At 44.1% G+C, this 15130-nt stretch overlaps 1 protein-coding gene across 1 annotated transcript; it reads left to right on the top strand.

The window, feature by feature from the left end:
• Positions 1–13928: 13928 nt before the first annotated feature.
• LOC119766179 (vegetative cell wall protein gp1-like) lies at positions 13929–14899 on the top strand. The gene is made up of 2 exons (XM_038250610.1): positions 13929–14843; positions 14885–14899. Exons 1-2 carry the CDS (start codon positions 13929–13931, stop codon positions 14897–14899), a joined length of 930 nt encoding a protein of 309 aa, XP_038106538.1.
• Positions 14900–15130: the final 231 nt, after the last annotated feature.

Here is a 15130-nt window from a genome sequence, read left to right as displayed (position 1 = left end):
GCGAAAGCTACAATATTTCATGAATAAATGAAAGTTGCTAGTATTTAAAATTGAGGAAAAGTCATCGATTGTGATTGGACACTCAATAATATTTTCACTGAATGAATGTACATGGAAGAGAAAATCAAAATAAATATAAATTGAAAAAAAGGTGCCCTGGGAGAAAAGCGTGTTCCGTACGAGCTTCATCATGTGTACCGCATCGAGTAACGCGAAGACTGGAGCTCCCGTCGACGGATGTGGAAATGACGTGCGCAGTGGGTGTTCTGGGCGAAGATCACAACCGAGAGCGTTTGCCGTGCAAATATTGGTCCTGGTACCGTCAAATGTCAAAGATACGACTGTAGCGCCCACATCGTGAAGTTTTTGCAGGATTTCGTTGACGATGTCTCTCTGAGTGGTTGCCTTGATCAAATCGACGAGATAGTATGCAATCGGTATTTTCCACGTATCATCGAGAGCAGTTAGCATGAAGAACAGCGCAGACTTGGCCGCTTGAATGCGTTGTTGAGTGCCATCTTCACATTTCTGGAAACGGTATGCCACACCGTTTAGTTTTTTCTGCTTCGAGTCCCATGTTATCTGTTTCCTCATGCCCATCTCGTCCATTGACATTCCGATGACCAATACTTGCCCTTGGCCAGCTTTTTCATCCGCTTTGAGTTTCACTGCCTGCACTGCTTGTTCATTTATCCCTTGGTCTCCGTCAATGTTTCGTACCAACGTACAACCGATCTCGAATGCGGTAACTTGTTCGCCAACATTCGCCGAACGTAGTCGTATGCCCTCGGCGAATAAAAATGCAACGTGGTCGCAAATGCCTGTAGTACAGGGCTGTACGGCTCACGCATCTTGTGTAGAGCCAATTCTCTGAACAATTCATTGTCGGAGGCAAAACTCTGAAATTTGAAAAGATTTTTTAAGTATTTAAAATCTTTTTACTTTTAAACAGATTATCGTGTGAGCAGCAGCGCCGAGAAGATGGATTTTTGTGGCGTTCTTTTTGTGCTGTATTCGTGATCGTGTTCATATCATGCATGCGGTGAGGGGGGTCATTGTGCTAATGAATATTATTGCGCGTCATTATCGTGTGAGCAGCAGCGCCGAGAAGATGGATTTTTGTGGCGTTCTTTTTGTGCTGTATTCGTGATCGTGTTCATATCATGCATGCGGTGATGGGGGTCATTGTGCTAATGAATATTATTGCGCGTCATTATCGTGTGAGCAGCAGCGCCGGGAAGATGGATTTTTGTGGCGTTCTTTTTGTGCTGTATTCGTGATCGTGTTCATATCATGCATGCGGTGAGGGGGGTCATTGTGCTAATGAATATTATTGCGCGTCATTATCGTGTGAGCAGCAGCGCCGGGAAGATGGATTTTGTGGCGTTCTTTTTGTGCTGTATTCGTGATCGTGTTCATGTCGAATTACGTGGAAGGTGCGAAGCCGCGTTTTAGGATTCTTGTGTCTTTGTTGTTTTATTTGTGTTTCCATCTGGAGTATTAGTTTTAAAATTATTTTCATTTTTTACAGCTTCCTGGAATTATTTTAAATCAAATGTCTACATGTAAATTTGTCTACTCACTATTTGAATTATTTAAATGTTCATATTATTCCTTATCCTATTCCTTTCCTGTAATATACCATCTCCTCATACCATATATGATCAAACTGCTTAAATTAACGAAACTTTCTAAAACAGCATGGGAACCATCTGGAGCATTTATATTTTAAATAACTGTTTTTTTACAGCTTCCTGGAATCATCTTGATTGTATTTATTATATTCATTTATTTACTATATTTATTATATGTATTATTTATCATTATTACAAAACTATATGCTTATTAGATAATACACTACAGACTCACATTTACACTTACAAACATTCAAATCATTAAATACATTACGCACTCAACCATTTTCATCGGCCCGATGAAATTCCCTAACCCCATTCCAAACCTCCCAAAAATATTCCGTTCACTTTTAAAAGTCGCATGGGTTCCCTGCACTTTTGCCACTAGTGAACAACAAAAACATCCTCCCAAATCCCCACGGGACTGTATGGGCGTAGCCTTGGAGCACAGTGTGGAAATTTACGTTCTTAGATATTCTTGGTTGTACCGGGCAGCAATCAAATTGTCTAAGAATATTGAATTGACCATTGTGGCACCCCCTACAGCGTGGTGCAGACCCGTTATGCTATGCTATGCTATGCTAAAATCTTTTTACTTTTAAACAGTGTACCCTGAGGGCGCGATCCGCAACAGCTGTCGTCAGTCGCAGCTTTTGCAACTTGCCACAAAGTTCCTCCATGCTGTGCACCTTCAGCAGGGAGCGCTTGTTTTGGGCCCGCAGAGCTCGGATCTGTTTTATATACCTTCATTTTGGGCACCAAAACCACAGCTTCTTCTGGTCTCAGGTCGTCCGGAATGTCACCAACAAATCGCAGTGTTCTGAAATTATGAAATGATTAATAAAAATAGTAATATTAAAAAATGAATGATCAAACAAAAATTACCTTCTACGGGTTTTTGGGTCATCGCCGTTTCCGACAACGTCCCGATCGTGCAGTATCATCGTGCTCATAGGCCCATCGCACTATGGGGTTTCAGGCGGCCATAAATCGAAAAACCGACATACTCTAATTATTTTTTTGGTATTTTTCTCGAAAATAAACATTCTAACTAAGAAAAATCCGGAGTTTGAAAGTTGTAGGTTCAAAATTCACTGATGCAGACCTTCAAAGGCGAAAATGGTAAGAAAAAACATGTTTTTTGACAAAAAAGGTGCAGTGGTAATCCTACAGGTATTACCATCATGACGAAGAACTTCGGACACAAAAGTAAATGAAATTTTTAGAGTTTTTAATACTTGCGTTTCTGGGCCACAAAATTAATCACGAAATAATTATTTCGAAAGATCTATTTATTTTTGCTCAAAGATGGTCTCATGGTATTTTGACGTTTGATAACAATTAAAACTTTCAAACGCTTCTTTAGCTAATCGTGATGGCAAAATTTTCGGGCCAGTTGATATGAAATCATTTCATCAATTTTCTGTTAATCTTTCGGCATTGAACAATTTTCAAGAAATATTTTGCAAGCAATAAAATTTATTACAAAGAGTCATTCTGAACCATGTGTTAAAGACACAACACACAAACCCTAGAGCTTGATACCCATATTGCCCCAACTCTTATGGTTCCGCAAATGTCCCCCTATCGGAACACCCCCGGGGCCTCCGGCCACTCCAGGTGGTGGCCACTGCTGACAAAATTTAAAATTTCATGTCCAGTATCAAAATCCCTAAAGTTTGATACCCATATTGCCCCAACTCTTATGGTTCCGCAAATGTCCCCCTATTGGAACACCCCCGGAGCCTCCGGCCACTCCAGGTGGTGGCCACTGCTGACAAAATGTCAAATTTCATGTCCAGTATCAAAATCCCTAAAGTTTGATACCCATATTGCCCCAACTCTTATGGTTTCGCAAATGTCCCCCTATCGTTATACCCCCGGGGCCTCCGGCCACTCCAGGTGGTGGCCACTACTGCCGAAATCTCAAATTTCATGTCCAGTATCGAAAACCCTTAAGTTTGATACCCATATTGCCCCAACTTGTATGGTTCCGCAAATGTTCCCCTATCGGAACACCCCCGGGGCCTCCGGCCACTCCAGGTGGTGGCCACTGCTGACAAAATGTCAAATTTCATGACCAGTATCAAAATCCCTAAAGTTTGATACCCATGTTGCCCCAACTCTTATGGTTCCACAAATGTCCCCTTATCGGAACACCCCCGGGGCCTCCGGCCACTCCAGGTGGTGGCCACTGCTGCCAAAATGTCAAATTTCATGACCAGTATCAAAATTCCTAAAGTTTGATACCCATATTGCCCCAACTCTTATGTTTCCGCAAATGTCCCCTTTTCGGAACATGCCCGGCCTGCGGCCACTCAGGTGGCGGCCACTACTGCCAAAATGTCAAATTTCATGCCCAGAATTAAAATCCCTAAAGTTTGATACCCATTTTGCCCCAACTCTTATGGTTCCGCAAATGTCCCCCTATCGGAACACCCCCGGGGCCTCCGGCCACTCCAGGTGGTGGCCACTACTGCCAAAATGTCAAATTTCATGCCCAGAATTAAAATCCCTAAAGTTTGATACCCATATTGCCCCAACTCTTATGGTTCCGCAAATGTCCCCCTATCGGAACACCCCCGGGGCCTCCAGCCACTCCAGGTGGTGGCCACTGCTGACAAAATGTCAAATTTCATGACCAGTATCAAAATCCCTAAAGTTTGATACCCATATTGCCCCAACTCTTATGGTTCCACAAATGTCCCCTTATCGGAACACCCCCGGGGCCTCCGGCCACTCCAGGTGGTGGCCACTGCTGCCAAAATGTCAAATTTCATGACCAGTATCAAAATTCCTAAAGTTTGATACCCATATTGCCCCAACTCTTATGGTTCCGCAAATGTCCCCTTTTCGGAACATGCCCGGGGCCTGCGGCCACTCCAGGTGGCGGCCACTACTGCCAAAATGTCAAATTTCATGCCCAGAATTAAAATCCCTAAAGTTTGATACCCATTTTGCCCCAACTCTTATGGTTCCGCAAATGTCCCCCTATCGGAACACCCCCGGGGCCTCCGGCCACTCCAGGTGGTGGCCACTACTGCCAAAATGTCAAATTTCATGCCCAGAATTAAAATCCCTAAAGTTTGATACCCATATTGCCCCAACTCTTATGGTTCCGCAAATGTCCCCCTATCGGAACACCCCCGGGGCCTCCAGCCACTCCAGGTGGTGGCCACTGCTGACAAAATGTCAAATTTCATGACCAGTATCAAAATCCCTAAAGTTTGATACCCATATTGCCCCAACTCTTATGGTTCCACAAATGTCCCCTTATCGGAACACCCCCGGGGCCTCCGGCCACTCCAGGTGGTGGCCACTGCTGCCAAAATGTCAAATTTCATGACCAGTATCAAAATTCCTAAAGTTTGATACCCATATTGCCCCAACTCTTATGGTTCCACAAATGTCCCCTTATCGGAACACCCCCGGGGCCTCCGGCCACTCCAGGTGGTGGCCACTGCTGCCAAAATGTCAAATTTCATGACCAGTATCAAAATTCCTAAAGTTTGATACCCATATTGCCCCAACTCTTATGTTTCCGCAAATGTCCCCTTTTCGGAACATGCCCGGGGCCTGCGGCCACTCCAGGTGGCGGCCACTACTGCCAAAATGTCAAATTTCATGCCCAGAATTAAAATCCCTAAAGTTTGATACCCATATTGCCCCAACTCTTATGGTTCCGCAAATGTCCCCCTATCGGAACACCCCCGGGGCCTGCGGCCACTCCAGGTGGCGGCCACTACTGCCAAAATGTCAAATTTCATGACCAGTATCAAAATTCCTAAAGTTTGATACCCATATTGCCCCAACTCTTATGGTTCCACAAATGTCCCCTTATCGGAACACCCCCGGGGCCTCCGGCCACTCCAGGTGGTGGCCACTGCTGCCAAAATGTCAAATTTCATGACCAGTATCAAAATTCCTAAAGTTTGATACCCATATTGCCCCAACTCTTATGTTTCCGCAAATGTCCCCTTTTCGGAACATGCCCGGGGCCTGCGGCCACTCCAGGTGGCGGCCACTACTGCCAAAATGTCAAATTTCATGCCCAGAATTAAAATCCCTAAAGTTTGATACCCATATTGCCCCAACTCTTATGGTTCCGCAAATGTCCCCCTATCGGAACACCCCCGGGGCCTGCGGCCACTCCAGGTGGCGGCCACTACTGCCAAAATGTCAAATTTCATGCCCAGAATTAAAATCCCTAAAGTTTGATACCCATATTGCCCCAACTCTTATGGTTCCGCAAATGTCCCCTTATCGGAACATCCCCGGGGCCTCCGGCCACTGCAGGTTGTGGCCACTACTGCCAAAATGTCAAATTTCATTACCAGTATCAAAATCTCTAAAGTTTGATACCCATATTGCCCCAACTCTTATGGTTCCGCAAATGTCCCCTTATCGGAACATCCCCGGGGCCTCCGGCTACTCTAGGTGGTTGCCTCCCGCTCATGCCGGCTGGCATGTCTATGCCTCCAGGCCATCTGCTCCCGGGCCTCCATCCAAGCCGTCTGCTACCGGGCTTCCAGGCCATCTGCTCCCAATGTTGACTCGTCGACGTCCAGCAACAGAATAAATTTTCGGAACTGACCGAGCCGCTTTTTGTTGATTTAGTTCGGGGACGTATGCCCCGCCTTTTTGCACCCATTCTCCTATACCTCCTTATTCGCTTGTTGCCCGTCGACGATCCGAAAATTATGAGGTAGAGTGGGGGTGATTTTAGATACATCAATCTCACGTCTCTCGATTGACTGATTGGGAAACGTTTGTTCAACCAACCAGCGTGCGCTAAGAAGAGGGGAAATTTGCCGAGAGGGGAAGGTGAAACCAAAGCGTTTCATTTCGCTTCGCGAAATTTTGGATTGCTACCCTGTATAGAGCCCTAAGACGAAGTTCTTCGTCAAAAAATGATTATTTTTCATAGTTGTACTGTGTAGCTGTTTATGTATTTTTTCCTGCATCATTATATATATTCAGAAAGGTAATTTTACAAAACACACTTTTACAGGCTAAAAAAATAATAATAAAAAAAGATGGATTTTTATTCAAAATTTAGTTTTTTTCAACTTTGTTAATGGAGTACTTTTTTGTGTGCATTTGTGCGATCTGAAAATTTTGCAGCTTAAAATTTGAACCATGTCCTAACTTGTCTCCAAATTTCAAAGTGCACTTACCCGGTCACGAGAAATTCTAACAGAGTTTGTTCTGCTAGAATCCTGCTAGAATAATTCTAGCAGGCCAGTCAGAATTTTGTAAGAATTTTGCCGGAATTTTCTGACAGAGCGAAATCTGACAGAAATCTGTAAGAATTTAGTTAGAAGACTCTGACAGAGGAAAACCAGCGAAAATGACGTCATTTTCGCTGAACCGATTGGCAATTTCCGACCACCATCTTGAAAGCGAACTTGTTCGCACAGGTTGTGGTTGGTCTTCCAATCAAAAAAGATGCCGTTCCTGTTTAGTTCCGGTGTCCTTCCTTTATCCACCCGTGCTGTGGTAAGAATAATACATATATATTATTTTTTCTTGAAATAAATGCTTATTGCCTTTCTCACAGATACTGGAACCGTGTGACATCGGAGAACATCCGGACCTAGTCCGACAACGACAACGATATCAGCACGGTGGCCAAGAACATCGAAACCCGATGCCGACGGCGAGGAAAAAATGGCCGGGTTTTTCGGACCAGATATGACGCAAGTAGCATACTTCGCTGAAACAACAAACGGACCACGCGGACCACACGCCACAGGAACCATTTCCGGAAGAGAAATCAATGCACTGCAGTCGTGGAATATTGGTATTTTTTATGCAGTGGATAAGTTCTACTCAAGTTTAAGGTTCTACTTCATTTATAGAAAAGTGTAAAGTGTGAATACTATCTTAAAATAAAGCTGCCTGAAGCATTGTTTTATATAGCTAGAATAGAAATGTCTAGCAATCAAAAATAACTCACTTTTTATTGATAATAATCATCCTTTAAAGTTCTAACACAATTCTAGCAGGATTCCAGCAGAAAATTTTGCCGTCTCATTCTAGTAAAATTCTTATAGAATTCTAGCAGGTTGGCCTGTCAGAATAGTTCTAGCAGCATCTAGCAGGATTCTTATAGAACCGGTTGATTTCGCCGGCTCCTGCTAGAACCGGTTATTGCATTTGAGCTAGAATTCTTTGAGAATTCTCACAACGTTCTAGCAAACTGATGGCATAGTTCTAGTAAGAATATTTTCGCTCTGGTAGAATTCTGTAAGAATCCTGTGAGAACGCCGTGACTGGGTATGTGCACTTTTTGAGTTATGCCATTTTGAACATTTTGATTCATGCAAGAAAATCAATGATTTCGCGTATACATTAATTACCTGCGGAGGCAGAAATGACGTACCTGCTATGTATGTTTTGAAATTGATTTGATATTCATGACTTTGTTGGTACCCTAAGTATGTTTAATAAAATTAGAAATTCCTATTCTAAGTATTTTACAGAAACGATTCGTCGAATATTCATATCAGTTCGTTGTTGTGTTCTTTTGAAAGTATGGATAATAATACCGTAGTGTCCCTGTACGATATAACGAAGCACTATTCTGAAAACGTGAGAACTGCTTTCGAGTATATTTGTATTTTTATAATAATAACATTGCAGAACCATCACATGATCACCCAAGCAGCATCGCGCAACATGTTGAAAACGTCTAAGTCCAAATTTAGTTACAACAAGGGAGCAACAATGTTGCAATTTGCAAAAATGTTACATCGAAACATAGTTCTTCATCCAATAGTTACCGTTATATGCTGTGGCAACAATTTGATTTTGTGTATTGATGCAACGTTTCGGTGACATTATTGTACCAATGTTGAAACAAACAAAAAACATACTTCATGTTGAGCGGCGAATGTTGCAAATTAGTTGCAGCAAAGTTTCCTTGATAAAACTAGTTGTAAACATCGTTTGCCATGGGCCATGACATAAACACATCTTTAATGAAAAAAATAAATTTTATGCAGTTTGTCGTTTTGTTGCAACCATTAAAACACAAAAATGTAGTCCACAATGTGCAAGCGCCTAAAAAAATGAAATAAGCTACCAAAAAATCTGTCCATACGGACTTCTTACAGTCAAAAGTATTGGGGCATGAAGATGAACTTCTAACTAAATTTTTCCACACTGTTATCGACTTCAAACGATAATTAGACACATCAGCAAATAACGAATTCAGTATTCATGATATAATTCTGCTGATTATGACGAGGAAGATTTCGCGGATGAGTCAAAACAAGTCTGACGACCTCCGCAACACACACACGACAAGAGTACTTAGGTGTCCGAGCCACCTACCCGGAGCCACTTAGCTTCTCGCCGGTGGGCAGTCTTGCCCATCAGATTTCCCGGCGAGACTCTTTCACGGTTCCGGCCGTGGCCCCACTACGTGACCACCCAAATCAACACCCTCCGTGGGGTACGGGACAGCCGAAACCAGCCTAGGGCTGACGGAACCCACTCCGCGACGTTTCGCACCCCTCGATTTTTCGCAAGGGGGAGGAGAACCACCTACCAAGAAACATTCGCTATCCAGAAATTAAGATTCTTAAAACACACCTTCTAAAGAGCCTTCTAAACACAATTCATCATTTACGATCTCACCGCTGAAATAAAATGAGATCTTTTATTTCGTTTGACAGTTCAATAGACAAATTAATGTTTGCAAATTTTATGTTACCATTATGTTACCACAACGTTACACAAATTGGGGTGTTGGATATTTAGCTTCAACATCGTTGCTACATATCTGAAAAGTTAATAATTTTTTAAATCAAGACTAACATTTTAAATGGGCGTAATATTCAATGTTTGGCCCTTTTAAAATGTTAGTCTTGATTTAAAAATATTCAAAATATTTTTTTCGAAAAGATCGCAAAATTTCACGAATGTTTCATGTACTAACATTGAAAATCGGACCATTAATTGCTGAGATATCGTCATTAGAAAATGGTGGGCTGTTTGGGTGAGACTTAGAAAACTTCAATTTTCGTGTTTCTATTTCTTTAAGCCGCTGTATCTCAGCAACCAGAGGTCCAATCTTCAATGTCTCTTAGACAATTTTATAGAAAATTTTCTGAACTTTTAAAAAAAAAATATTTTTAGAAATGGTCACTCATGGTCAATATTTATAAAAATCGAAAAACTGCAAATATTTCGCTAAAATCAAACTTTCTGTGGCTATATCTTGAAAACGGAGCCCTTTATCAAAAAATCTGTGAAGTACTTTTCGATTTCAAATTCAATTTTGCATTAAAAAATAATGTCAAACTTGTTTTTGCATGAAACTTCGATTTTTTCCAAAAATCACATTTTTTTCAAAAATTCATAACTCGGCGGCAGATTTTTGGACCATGTTTCTCTATGGCTCAAAAGTTGCGGATTTTTGTCCTTTAAAACATATCAAAAAATCTCGAAAATCAAAAAATACGTGATTTGGAAAATTGAGTTTTAGTGAAAAAAAGTTGATAAAAAAATCTGCAATTTTTTTTCCGTGTACCTGTTTTTTTCTCAATAGTCCTCAACAATACCTACAACTTTGCCGAAGACACCAAATTGATCAAAAAATTCACTCAAAAGTTACAGCTGTTTGAATATTTACATACCATTTTTGTATGCGCCATGATGGTAGATTGGAAAAAAAAATCATAATCAATTTTCAGCTATTTAAACCCATTTTTTACGATGTTTTTCTACAGAATTGACATTCTGCATAACTTGCATTGAAAAGCAGATAATTTTAAGATATATTTGCCAAAAAATTTTTATTTCCAAACGAAAATAGCTCTAGAAAACATAGCAAATTTTAAAAATATTAAGGGCGCATGAAAAAATCACGAGTAGAATGAAATTTTACTCGGTAAACTTTAAATGGCCAAAGAAATACATCTTCTTTACATTTAAGAAAAACAATTTTGTTTGTTGTCGACGAAAAATGCGACTGGTTTATTTTTCCAGACTTATCCATTTTTGTTTTGTAGCGAAGCCAAAGCGGAAACATATTTATCGAGAAATTAATTAGAAGTTTCCCACTCAGCGCGTTCCGTTTGAATTCCGTTTAGAATTCCGCTTGAGCGAAAAAAGTTCGATTCGAATTCTAAACAGTGTTCGTTTTAGATTCTAAACCGCATTCCGTTTCAAACGCAACAACCGGTTCCGTTTGAGTTTTCGCCGCAAATCGGTTCAAGCGGAATTCAAACGGAATCGAAATGGAATGGACGGGTTAGTTTTGACAGCTGCTTCTTCTTCTTCTTAGTATCGAGATTTTTCTTTTTTGTTTTGGTTGAATTGAAATTCAATCAGAAAAAAAACAGATTGAAATTTTGTTTAAACTTTGAGATTATTTTTTATTATTTCTATCGTACTTAAGTTAAAACCATAACAGGTTTCCCGACGACGGTTTCCTATATGTACTTATCGCCTTTTGAATTATTAATAAAAACACGAGTCCCAGCCCCAAATTCCCAATTTTTAATCATCTTTTTTTCGCAAAATTACATAGGCTTTAGTAAAGGAGATTATGTGAAATTCGTTCTGCTGCTTCTTGCTGCTGGACGTCCGCGTAATCTGGATAGCCGATTGCAGACTTGCCGGTTTTCGTTCCGATCGGGTGGATTTTATTTTATCTTGTCCGCTGACTTGGAGAGTCGCATCGGATGATTCGACCGTACTAGACGCCGGGATGATTTACGCGGGATTCCATCGTTTTCGTCTTGGCCGCCGTTGATCGTATCGGATGATTTCGTCGACTGGAGCGCGGCCGCTTGGTCCAAGTGAGACTCGTCGTCGTCGCACCGAGGTTAGGTTGATTGGCAGGCATTCGAATGGCGGCGATCCGTGCAGGAAGATGTTACGATTCTATCGGAGGAGTTTCTCCACGATCGTCGGTAGCAGGATCGTCGACATGGTGCTGGTCGTGTTCTGTCGAACCGGTGTCCACTGCTGCAGTAGGTAGATCTTGCTCGTCGCCTCCCCCGGGATGTTCTCATCCGCAATCCTGCCAACTTGGTATAGCTGGGTTACGATGCACGACACCTCCTAGCATCACTGATTTGGCCGTGGGTCCGCTGGTCTTAAGTTCCCAGCTACTGCAGCCACCATGCTCTACGGAATGAAGCATTCGTTCTACAGTTGGTCCACTAGCAACAAGCAGGTGGTCGCAGCGACTGCGAAGGTGGTCCACTCTTAACCGCTGAAACCATTACCCTGGTAGGTCGGCGGAGGAGGAGGTGGTGCTGGCGGTCCAACGCAATCGGAGGGTTCGGCACGACAAAGGAATTGGGACGTCGTCGAGTGTTCTCCGCCGCTGAACCATGCGCGCCTGGGTCATGCTTTCGAACGGGTAAGCCGCGTCACTGCTGGCGCCGACACCGTCAGGTGCGTTTGGTACGAGCACCGCCAGCTTGCCGTCCATCGGGTTCGGCAACTTAGACACGACGGTGTCACTCTCCGGAGGGGGCACGAGCAATTACGCCACGACCGGCCACTAGAGGAGCCCTCGCTGGGTGTTGTTGAAGCGGTGGATTCTTCTGAAAAAGAGACAAACAAAGAACGATCGTTAGTACAAGCTGTTGACGACTTCCAACATCCCACTCGAACTCACCCGTCGAAAGTACGATCTCCTGGCCAACCAGCTAGACCGACAGCATCGTGTCGCCGACGACGTGTCGCCCTCAGCACGCAGGACAGGTCCGACCTTAGGCCCACACATTCCGCAGCTGGCTGGTTCCAGTGGCCACAATTTTCCAGCGGGCGCATCGAGATCGGCCGTTTAATTCAAAGTTGGCCAACGTTCAAATCGAGGAACACCCCGCGACTGTCCACCTGAATTAAAAATATTTCAATGTTGATTTTGATTATAAATGAAAAGTTTAAAAAACTTACGTGTGCTGTGAAAAAAATCTTGCACGCGTGCTTCCGCCGCAGAAGCGCCTCAAGACCAGTCCGGCCAAGGCTAAATCGGTCATCACTGCCAAAGCGTCCCAGCCACTGGCGTCGACCAAGGCAGAGTTCGGTGCCGCCAAAAGCGCCGGGAATGTGGACCGCAGAATGAGAACCCCGACGGAGGTTGCACACGTTCGGCTCTGGTGGCCTGTCCCAGCATTAGCAAAATGTTAGGAATCTGAAAGAGGAGTCGTCTGTTATTGGGTGAATGGTCCAAATCCTTAGAAATGTAGCGTAACTCACCAGTTCGATTATTTCCACAGCAACAGCAAAAATCCCCGAAAAAACGTGGCGCGAATGAACAGGACCGAACAAGTTTTGCTTTTTGCTTTTTTTTCCTAACACTTTGACGTTTGATTGAAAAAAATCAACAAGAAAACCGCTTCGGCGAAACGCGGCGAAATGTCATCGAGGTTCTGCCGTACACCAGCAGGTGTCGCTAATGTGCTAAAATGGCTCAAACGGAATCTAAACGGAGTCCAACCGGAGATTCCGTTTAGAAAATTTCGAAGCAATTTTCGAAGCGGAATTCGAAGCGGAATGAACCCGTCAAGCGGAGAACGGTTTGATTGGGTTGCTGCGCTTGAAATAATTTCGGGTGCACGATTGATTTCAAGCAACCATAAATTTCACCAAAATGGAAACATATTTGCAACATATTTGTTACATTGTTGCAACACCATCAATTTCTCCTACAAATATTAGCATCGCATAGGAAACATTGCCGCAACACGTTCACAACTATCTGGCTATTGTTGCCAATCGCGTTGTTGTCGTGCGCTTTTTTTGTCACCAGGAGTGTTGCGTACATGTTGCCTGAGCAATATTGGATTGTTTTGAATTAGTTGCAAATAAGGCTTGGCGACAATAAATGCTGCTTGGGCAACTCAGGGAAAAACCACAGAGGAAAAACTACGCATGTTGTTCTGTAGCTTCAAAACACCGAAAACAAATTTTAATTGGGAGGAAGTCTTCAAAGAGAGGTGGATTTACTCAAGAAGAAGGGGAGGGAGATTGAACGGAAATCAGAAACATTAACATAGCATAAACCGCCATTCCGGGCATCAAATAGACAGAGCAAGAATATTAAAATTCACCACTTTAATGCATGTGGCCTCAAATATATGAAAAAATCGAAAATTAAACTTTTTTTTTGGAAAAATATCAAAATTCATTTGTTTTTATTATACTAAGTACAAAAAACACAAAAAAGTCACAAAAAAGCAAAAAAATATTTTTGGCCACTCGCTTATATGGAAATACCCCATAGTGCATCGGTACTTTCCGCTTTTGACTGGACCACTCCCGCCGATGAGCCGCCCGAACGACCCGCTACAGGCTCCAGCAGGTAGTAACGGACCAAGTTCCGATACGGCCCTGCTTCTGAAGACACCGAATGTGCCGCTGCCACTGCTGTTACCTCCGATTGACCCGCCGAGAGGTTCGCCGGGTAGCACCGAACCAAGTTCCGATCCTGACCAGCGATTACCTCCGTCGGGGACTGTACCACTCCCGCCGATGAACCGCTCGAACGACCCGCTACAGGCTCCGGCAGGTAGTAACGGACCAAGTTCCGATACGGCCCTGCTTCTGGAGACACCGAATGTGCCGCTGCCACTGCTGTTACCTCCGATTGACCCGCCGAGAGGTTCGCCGGGTAGCACCGAACCAAGTTCCGATCCTGACCAGCGGTTACCTCCATCGGGGACTGTACCACTCCCGCCGATGATCCGCTCGAACGACCCGCTACAGGCTCCGGCAGGTAGTAACGGACCAAGTTCCGATACGGCCCTGCTTCTGAAGACACCGAATGTGCCGCTGCCACTGCTGTTACCTCCGATTGACCCGCCGAGAGGTTCGCCGGGTAGCACCGAACCAAGTTCCGATCCTGACCAGCGATTACCTCCGTCGGGGACTGTACCACTCCCGCCGATGATCCGCTCGAACGACCCGCTACAGACTCCGGCAGGTAGTAACGGACCAAGTTCCGATACGGCCCTGCTTCTGGAGACACCGAATGTGCCGCTGCCACTGCTGTTACCTCCGATTGACCCGCCGAGAGGTTCGCCGGGTAGCACCGAACCAAGTTCCGATCCTGACCAGCGATTACCTCCATCGGGGACTGTACCACTCCCGCCGATGATCCGCTCGAACGACCCGCTACAGGCTCCGGCAGGTAGTAACGGACCAAGTTCCGATACGGCCCTGCTTCTGGAGACACCGAATGTGCCGCTGCCACTGCTGTTACCTCCGATTGACCCGCCGAGAGGTTCGCCGGGTAGCACCGAACCAAGTTCCGATCCTGACCAGCGATTACCTCCGTCGGGGACTGTACCACTCCGCCGATGATCCGCTCGAACGACCCGCTACAGACTCCGGCAGGTAGTAACGGACCAAGTTCCGATACGGCCCTGCTTCTGGAGACACCGAATGTGCCGCTGCCACTGCTGTTACCTCCGATTGACCCCCCGAGAGGTTCGCCGGGTAGCACCGAACCAAGTTCCGATCCTGAC

This window comes from Culex quinquefasciatus, chromosome 2 (genome assembly GCF_015732765.1).
Source record: "Culex quinquefasciatus strain JHB chromosome 2, VPISU_Cqui_1.0_pri_paternal, whole genome shotgun sequence".
Taxonomy (NCBI): domain Eukaryota; kingdom Metazoa; phylum Arthropoda; class Insecta; order Diptera; family Culicidae; genus Culex; species Culex quinquefasciatus.
Note: the sequence above shows the minus strand (reverse complement) of the source record. Positions and strands in the feature narration are given on the sequence as shown.

Coding starts and splice junctions, on each gene's coding strand:
- LOC119766179 (XM_038250610.1), top strand. CDS start 13,929: ATGAGCCGCCCGAACGACCCGCTACAGGCTCCAGCAGGTAGTAACGGA.